At 46.0% G+C, this 8,067-nt stretch overlaps 2 protein-coding genes across 9 annotated transcripts in view; one reads left to right on the top strand and one right to left on the bottom strand.

The window, feature by feature from the left end:
- The first annotated feature begins 882 nt into the window (after window positions 1-882).
- Window positions 883-7,247, top strand: LOC103647116 (uncharacterized). 5 transcript variants are annotated; one of them, XM_008671667.3, is made up of 13 exons: window positions 883-1,206; window positions 1,293-1,390; window positions 1,653-1,735; window positions 1,822-1,948; window positions 2,904-2,964; window positions 3,240-3,337; window positions 3,434-3,518; window positions 3,644-3,767; window positions 4,053-4,154; window positions 4,234-4,298; window positions 6,644-6,725; window positions 6,816-6,895; window positions 6,989-7,247. In XM_008671667.3, the coding sequence occupies exons 1-13, from the start codon at window positions 968-970 to the stop codon at window positions 7,044-7,046; spliced, it is 1,302 nt and encodes a 433-aa protein (XP_008669889.1). In that variant the 5' UTR covers window positions 883-967; the 3' UTR covers window positions 7,047-7,247. The 5 variants fall into 5 exon arrangements, 2 of the variants coding, with proteins under 2 accessions (XP_008669889.1, XP_008669888.1); XM_008671666.3 differs by having other exon boundaries at window positions 1,284-1,390; XR_004856349.1 differs by having other exon boundaries at window positions 885-1,206; window positions 3,260-3,337.
- LOC103647117 (cytochrome c-type biogenesis ccda-like chloroplastic protein 2) overlaps window positions 2,037-8,067 on the bottom strand; it is a 40,089-nt gene continuing 34,058 nt past the window's right edge. For 2 of the 4 annotated variants that reach the window (XM_020548420.2, XM_008671672.3), the window contains exon 13: window positions 7,583-7,772. In XM_020548420.2, coding sequence (XP_020404009.1) covers window positions 7,712-7,772 — 61 coding nt within the window. In that variant the 3' untranslated portion in view covers window positions 7,583-7,711. Of the gene's footprint in view, window positions 2,362-7,582; window positions 7,773-8,067 lie in introns of those variants that run through there. The other 2 variants (XM_035965363.1, XM_008671675.4) reach the window with 2 other exon arrangements.

The raw sequence follows: 8,067 nt of genomic DNA, 5'->3' as shown, positions 1-8,067 counted from the left end.
TTTCCAAATAAAAAAACTGGAAACGTAGCAAAAAAAAAAAGAAAAGAAAGAAGAACTGAAACCCCAAACACCACTAGCTAAAGCACAGTGTTCATGCATGGATTTCTAGGATTGACCTACACTATCACGCAAAATTTCCTTGGCATTCAACTACAAGCATGTTAGCGATTGAAACATGAAATCTTTCCTCTTAGCTTTGCTGCGAGTGCGACCAACTATAGAAAATGAATATATATATATATATATATATATATATATATATATATATATATATCAAATAAATCTGACTAAGTCATATTTGGGCTTGTAAACTATGGGGTGTTTGTTTAGAATTATAATATATCTAGATTATATAATAAAAAATTATAATCCCAAATAAAAAACCCTCTATATCAAATAAAAAACTATCAATTACGATATTATAGATTGTGTAGAAACTATTAACTTTTGGTGTAGACCATATCAGCATTTGAGGCCTTTGAAAATTCAGACTTTTAAAATTTAAAACCTAAGGATTTAAAGTGAACATTTGGATTCTAATAAACACAATCTCATATAAAAAACGTGCTAACATACAAATTTGTTTGAAAATTTTAAAAATTACCCGGAAACTACTGCTCAAGAAGTACCGCTGCTCGAAACCGTGGCAGGCTCCGGCCCGAGCGTGCGCGTGAAACTTACTCCTCCCAAACTAAAGGCTCAACAGGCCATCACATGGAGTCACAACCCAACTAGACGGATGGCCTATCAGCCCACCAACTCCTGGGGGATAGCGCGCGCGCCGCGCCGCGCCGCGCCGTCCTCGTAGCAGCCCAGGGCCCAGGCTGGCCAACGGTTGCCCACGGCCACACATCCGACACGTCCTCGCGGTAGCGGCGCGGCACTCGTTCTGCGGTCAGAGTCAGAACGGCCTAGGCGCTAGCGATAAGCCCCGCCCACCGCGCGCGCGCCGCGGCACCGTACCGGGATGGGCGCCATAGGCATCGTCGTCAGAGCGTGCGCGCCTCTCGCTCCCGCCGCCGCGGCCGCGCCGGCACCCTCCGGCTCCAGCTCCAGGGACGCCGCTCAGGCCCAGCGGTGGAGCAAGCCCACGAGGACCGGCCGCGTGCTCGTGCTCGGCGGCACTGGCCGTGTCGGAGGATCCACGGCCACCGCACTCTCCAAACTCCGCCCTGACCTCGGCATCCTCGTCGGTGGCAGAAACCGGTAGGACCGGCAGGAGAGTAGCCTTTTCTCTTCAGGCTGAACCGATGCTACTTACTGACAGGCGCTGGCCGATTTAGCTTTGACAGGGAGAAAGGCGAGTCCATTGCAGCCAAGCTTGGGGGCCAATCTGAGTTCGTCCAGGTCGACACCCGCAACGCAGGCATGTTGGAGGAAGCGCTGCAGGGTCAGTATCATACTAGCATTCGTGCTAATGCAATGCAAACATCATGCGTATTATGCTGACTACTGACTACTAGCTAGAGCAAGCTACAGTATGTTAATTGGTGGTACAGGACAGCTTCACATTACCAGCAAAGGCTCCAAACCCCAAACAACGCTTTGCTAGCTGACTCCTGATGCATTTCCCCTAAGCAGTGAAACAGATGTTAAATTTTGTTCCAGGAGAAGCTTAACATAAGTACCTGTAAAATTTTCACTTGCGCCAGGTGTGGATTTGGTTGTCCATACTGCTGGACCTTTCCAGAGGGCGGAGGAGTGCACCGTATTGCAGGCGGCGATATCTACTAAGGTAGGATAGAAGCATGGCATGCTTCCGGCTCGATTGATTTTTTTGTGGCAATTTTTTGGCACACTTTGAAACTTCATCCTGAACAGACACCATACATTGATGTCTGCGATGACACGGACTATTCTTGGAGAGCAAAGGGCTTCCATGAGCAAGCAAAAGCTGCCGGTGTTCCAGCTATTACTACTGCTGGCATCTATCCAGGAGTTAGCAATGGTAATTTGTGCATCATCTTTCTGTTAGACTTTAGAACTCAATTTTCCTTGAGTTTTCTTGTTCTTTTTAATGAACTCCGCAACTACATTTTTCTGACAATAATTTTGATAAATCATATGGCACTCCACAATAGTTTTCAAATGGATGCACATGATGCGAAGGTAAGCCAGCATCAAGAGTTGAAACGAGGAAATTTGTGTGAACACCAAATAAGTCTGTCATGTATAGTAAGACCAAAGTTAAAACACATAAAGAAATATAATCTAGCAAAGATAATGTCTATTGGCAAATGAAATACTCTGTCTGTACTTAAGTGAATAACAATGACATAGCAGAATAACTTCAGTTATTGTCTCTGGTGGTCTTGTGAGGAAATGCTTGGACTCTCTCATTATCCTGGGAGCATGGATGATCTGGAAGCATAGAAACAGAGTGGTGTTTAATGGTGTTTCACCCAATCTCACTCTTCACACAATGACACTAATTACTAGCCCCAAACTGACATAGCATATGAGGAAAGAGAGAAATGGCAAGTTGCAGGAGCAAGGGTTTATCCTTTCTGGCTGCTCCTAGCCCTAATGGTTAGGGTCTGTGGTTTGGGGGGTCGTTATTCTTGTGGTCCCTTATGGATCTTTTCGTGTATGCCTGTTTCTGGCCTCCGTAAGGAGTGCGTGTACCCGGGGTCCTTTCTTGCCCCCTGTATCCTTTCTCTGCTTAATATAATGGGGCGCAGCTCTCCTGCGCTTTTCGAGAAAAAAACAATGACATAGCAGAGTTTCGAAGAAACATCGCGTACTGCTGTTTCCATCACATTATGTTGGTAAAATCTGCAGGAAGTATAATATTAAAAAAGTATTTTTATGCACACCCTATTAGTATGACTCTTGAAGTCGAAGAGATTTTTATCTTGATCTTTGAGTGCTTATTTGTGTATTTTATTCTTCTCTGGTGACAGTGATGGCTGCTGAGCTTGTACATGCTGCCAGAAGTGAAAATGGCGAACCTGAAAGACTAAGGTTAGAGTTCTCTGTTGTCTAGACTCTAGAACAGGAAACGACCAAATAGCCATTCAGTGTACACTAAGGGTTGTATTTGGTTTTCTGTTGGCATGTAGTAGTTAAATTACCATTCCTCATGATGTGTTTTCTCTCCTAGCTAGGCTAGGAGTATTCCTGCATAATTGCTGTTGCATCAACCTGTTTCTTCAATGTTTCCTTGATCTATGAAGCTAGTAATTAGTGTTTTGTGAACATCCATACCTATTCTATATGTTGCTAAACCCCTCTTTTAGATTCTTCTACTATACTGCAGGTACTGGTGGTGCTGGTCCAACAATTCTGACAACAAGTTTTCTACTTCTTGGGGAGGATGTGATTGCATATAACAAGGGTACTTCCAGCTTATGCACTAGTGCTATTGCATCTACGGAGTTCCTCACTATAAGGGGAAAATCATAAGTCATTCTTATTTGTATTATTAATTCAGGAGAAGAAATCAAATTGAAGCCCTATAGTGGAGCTCTGAACATTGATTTTGGAAAGGGGGTCAGAAAGAAAAATGTCTACTTATTGTGAGTACTTGGGCGGGCCAATGTTTACCTTTCTGTTTCTTATAATTAACGAAGTTACAGAACTGAAATACTATTATATAGCCAAAAAGGAAGCTAATAGATTTCACATTGTGTACCTACTCTAGGAATTTGCCTGAAGTCAAGAGTGCTTTCAAGATATTAGGTGTGCCAACTGTTAGTGCTCGATTTGGTACTGCTCCTTTCTTCTGGAATTGGGGAATGCAGGCTTTCGCAAACTTTTTACCTGTTGTATGTATTTTTCCTCAGATTATGCTTTATACAAAGTTAATTCGTTTCAGCCCCATAGTTATGGTTGCTATTATTGATACTGTAGTAATTAATTAAATTTACAGTTGCAAACAGCAATTAGCGATTCTCATTCTGCATTTATAACATTTAATGTGTAGTTCCTGTGTTACAGTTAAACCAAATGGTTTGCTGTGGGCTGGAATCCAGAACATATACATGAAGAGATGATAATGTTCAGTTTTCAGTTCGCATTAATTACCTGATCCCCAACTTGGCCCTCTTCAGGAGTTCTTGAGGGATAGAAATAAAGTTCAGAAGTTGGTTCAGTCTGTTGATCCTTTGGTTCGAGCCGTTGATGGTATTGCAGGAGAGCATGTCTCTATGAGAGTAAGTTCTTTACATGTGTCAAGAGTAGTTCTGGACTGCAAATGGCCATTGCCTGATCAAACTAATTTCGTTTCTCTAGGTAGATTTGGACTGCTCAAATGGTCGGAATACTATTGGATTATTTACTCATAAAAAACTATCTGTGTAAGTATAGGGCACAAGTGAATTCAACATTCTCGATCAATATCTAATTGATGTCTAATATTTCCAATTCTTAGCTTTGTTACTCTGATTATTTACAAATATGACGATTTACATTAACTATCCAAACCACAATGCATTTTATATATTGATTGTTTCGTTTGCTTTACATAAGTTTCCTATGTAAACCATGTGTTTCTGTAAAACTGGGAACTTCTTCAGGTTTTCTCATTTCTTTGCATCCATTATAAGAAGGGTAGGTCTGGTGGGTGAGAGTTATCTCACTGAGTCACCAGGTCGTGGGTTTGAAGTAGCCTCTCCATATTTTAGATTTAATTTTGTAGCCAGAAGCCCATAAAACACCATTATGCTAGGAGAACATCATTATGCCCAGGAATTCAGAGGAAATTGCGTAGTTACATTGTGGTTCGTTTGAGAACTTCTGGTGTGCTCTTAAGTTTTCTTACTGGGTGACCAGAATTACTAGAAATGTTAGTGTTAGACTGTGTGTGTGGGCCGGCACCACTGTTGGGCTGCCGGCCCATTAGGGTTAGGGTTGTGAGTCTATATATTGTACCCCATCGATTATCAATACATCTAGCAGTTCACTATTGTACATGGTATCAGAGGGCTAGGGTTTCTTCTTCCTCCCACCCCACAGTAACAGCCGCCACTACTCCTACCACTACTCCTACCTGAGCCGCCGCCGCCCCCGGGAGGCTCCTCCCTCCCGGGGCGGCACTTGCACCTGGCGCGCCGCGGCCCTCACGACCGTCGTCTCCCTCGCGGCCACCGCCGCCTCCTCCTCCGTAGCCGCTAGATCAGCCGCCGCGCGGGCTCGCTCCACGCCGACGAATCTCCGGCCACACGCGCTCCGAGAACAGCCGCGCCGGCTCGACCCGGCCTCACCCCCAGCCGTGCCGCCTCGACGTGGCCGCGCCCTCGCCGACCCCGGCCGCGCTCGGGCCCTCTGCCTCGTGCTGCCGCCGGCCAGGCGCGCGGCTACCACCCGGCCGCGCTCAGGCCATCCCCAGCCGCGCTCGGGCCCTCCCCCACCATGGCGGTGGGCGGCATGTTGCCACCGCGCAGGTCGCCGTGGCCGGCCTCGGGCGGTGCTTGGCCTCCCGTCGACTGACGGTCCGCGGCGCCTCCCTCTCTGCTGCGTCCTCCGCCGGCACCCTCGCACGTGCAGCCCCTCCTCATCGCGCTGATGCCCAGCAATGCCTCATCCTTCAAGTTTTTCCCGTCGTCGGCGTCATCGCCCCTGTCTGGTTGAATCCGGCGCGGGCCCCTGCCCGGCTGGAACCGCCCCGCCCCCACCCCTTCATCGCCTTCGTTGGATCCGTCGCTGCCGCGGCCTTCCCGGTCGAATCCACGTTGTTGTGGCCTTCTCGATTCGATCCGCCGTCCCTTTGGCCGGATCACGTCTTCCCGCCCGGATCCGTCGCTGTCGTGGCCTTCCCGGCCGGATCCGTCGTTCCCCTTCTATTTTGCTGTGGGCGCGGACACCATGACCGACGCAGACGCGTGCGCTGCCGTCGGCCTCCCTGGCGGGACTCCTTAACGTCCGAACGATCGAAAACGCCGGAAGGTCGATCTGTCGGTGCTCTTTTGTTGTGTCGCCCTTTTGATCGTTGACACTCGAATGTCGACCCCTCCCGAAGAACAGGCTCCTGCTGTGTGTCTCCTGACCTTGGCCACCTTGACTTCGGCTAACTCGGCATCCAGGGGCTATCGCCTTCTCGGAATCCACACCGGTCTCTTCTCCAGCCGCAACATTCGCATCCCCACGACGCTGCGACTGCCGGGGGGATTTCAACCCGTCGGCTCCTACCTTCGGCTCCTACCTTCGGCCTCTATTCCAGTCTCATCGTGTGTGGTGCCCCCGTTGCGACTGGGGGGGACGTTAGACTGTGTGTGGGGGGGACCACTGTTGGGCTGCCGGCCCATTAAAGTTAGGGTTGTGTCTATATATTGTACCACATCTATTATCAATATATATAGCAGTTCACTATTCTACAGTTAGAGTACCCGTTTAGGGCTTGTTTGGGATCAAAGGTAATGGAGTGGATTGAGGGGGCTAGAATCCCCTACTATTTAATTTTGAATAGTGAGGGATTATAGCCCCCTCAATCCCCTCCATTACCCTTTGTCCCAAACAAGCCCTTAGGGTTTTGGGGTTAGCCCCCTTGTAATTACAGCTATGCCCTTGTGTAATGGGCCAGGCCCAACAATTTTGATCTATTAATACATCTCCCAACCTGAGAGTTAGGGTTAGGGTTTCCCACAAGAAACACTCTCTCTCTCTCTGGACTGCATCTAAGCATATACCGGATCAAAATTGACAGATCGGTGGGATTTGCAACCGCTGCATTTGCTTTAGCAGTTCTTGAGGGCAACACACAACCAGGAGTTTGGTTTCCGGAAGAGGTGAGTAATTCCTTAGAATAAACAAATGAAAAAAAGTTAACAAGACACTTCATTTCCGAAACTAAACTACCTCACTTTGTTCTGATGCAGCCGGAGGGAATACGGATAGAAGCAAGGAAGCTGCTTCTTGAGCGTGCATCTCAAGGGACAAGTACCTTCGTGATGAACAAGTGATTTCTCTTTCCCCAGCCTAAAAGACACTATATGTGTCCCAATTCATATTATGTTTCAGCTAAACACGCCCATCAACTTTGAATTGACAGGCCTTCCTGGATGGTAGAAACTGATCCGAAGGAAGTCGGCCTAGGAATTTTTGTGTGAGAAGATCGAGTTGCTTAAATTATTGGGGTGCTTGAAAAGGGCAGCTAAATCTTGGGAGTAGTTTACCATCCGCGAGAAGTTGAATGCGGCAACCAGCAGCATGTTGAAGTCCTTGCGCTATTTTGTTTTTGAAAGGGTTGTATATGAACCATGATGATTATGAAGAAAAAGAATACAGGTCAGTTACACGATTTTGTTCACCACAGGTGGTAAGCTTGGAACTTATCTGTCGTTTGGTTCACGAAATGTAATATAAATAGCAATATAATAATTCACAGTTGAATACCAGCGGTAACCTATACTACTCTATTAAAAACCTAATGTGGATATCTGGTGCTATCATGACTTTATCCTCCGCGCTGACACTCTGGGCTCGTCCCATACACGCTGCCTCAGCGTCGGGCTAAGTGAGTCCCACACCCAGCGCCCACATACGTAGTGTTTTCTTAGCTAGCCTTATAGACCTTCAGCGCTCGCACAGTTAGCACCAGATCACGCGCTCGCACAGTTAGCACCAGATCACATGTACCTTAATATTTAGAAATAAACAATAATTGTATAAAAAGACCACCAGATCATACATATCTTAGTGTTTAGAAATAAAAAATAATTATATAAAAAATAATGCAGAACCCACGTCCCCTAAACCACACGTAACTTAGTGTTTATAAATAAAGAGTAATTATATAAAAAATAGTGTAGAGCGACCACTCGAATCCACGCCTCCTGCTCCAAAAATTTAGGGCTAACAATCAGACCACACATACATTAATGTTTAGAAATAAACAATAATTATATTATATGATATATAAAAACCGTAGTAAAGCACGAGCAACTGGCTAGTAAGTCTGTATAGGTCGATATCACTTTCTAATGTGGTATCTGATTACGTTAAACTTAAACAAACGTGATTTACTATTATCAGTTATCCATCACATTACAAATATATGAACCAAACAACCTCTTATTTTAATTGAATCTAGGCTCAATGCATCTTATTTTAATTGAATCCAGGCTCCAT

Source organism: Zea mays, chromosome 2, assembly GCF_902167145.1.
Source record: "Zea mays cultivar B73 chromosome 2, Zm-B73-REFERENCE-NAM-5.0, whole genome shotgun sequence".
Classification (NCBI taxonomy): domain Eukaryota; kingdom Viridiplantae; phylum Streptophyta; class Magnoliopsida; order Poales; family Poaceae; genus Zea; species Zea mays.
Note: the sequence above shows the minus strand (reverse complement) of the source record. Positions and strands in the feature narration are given on the sequence as shown.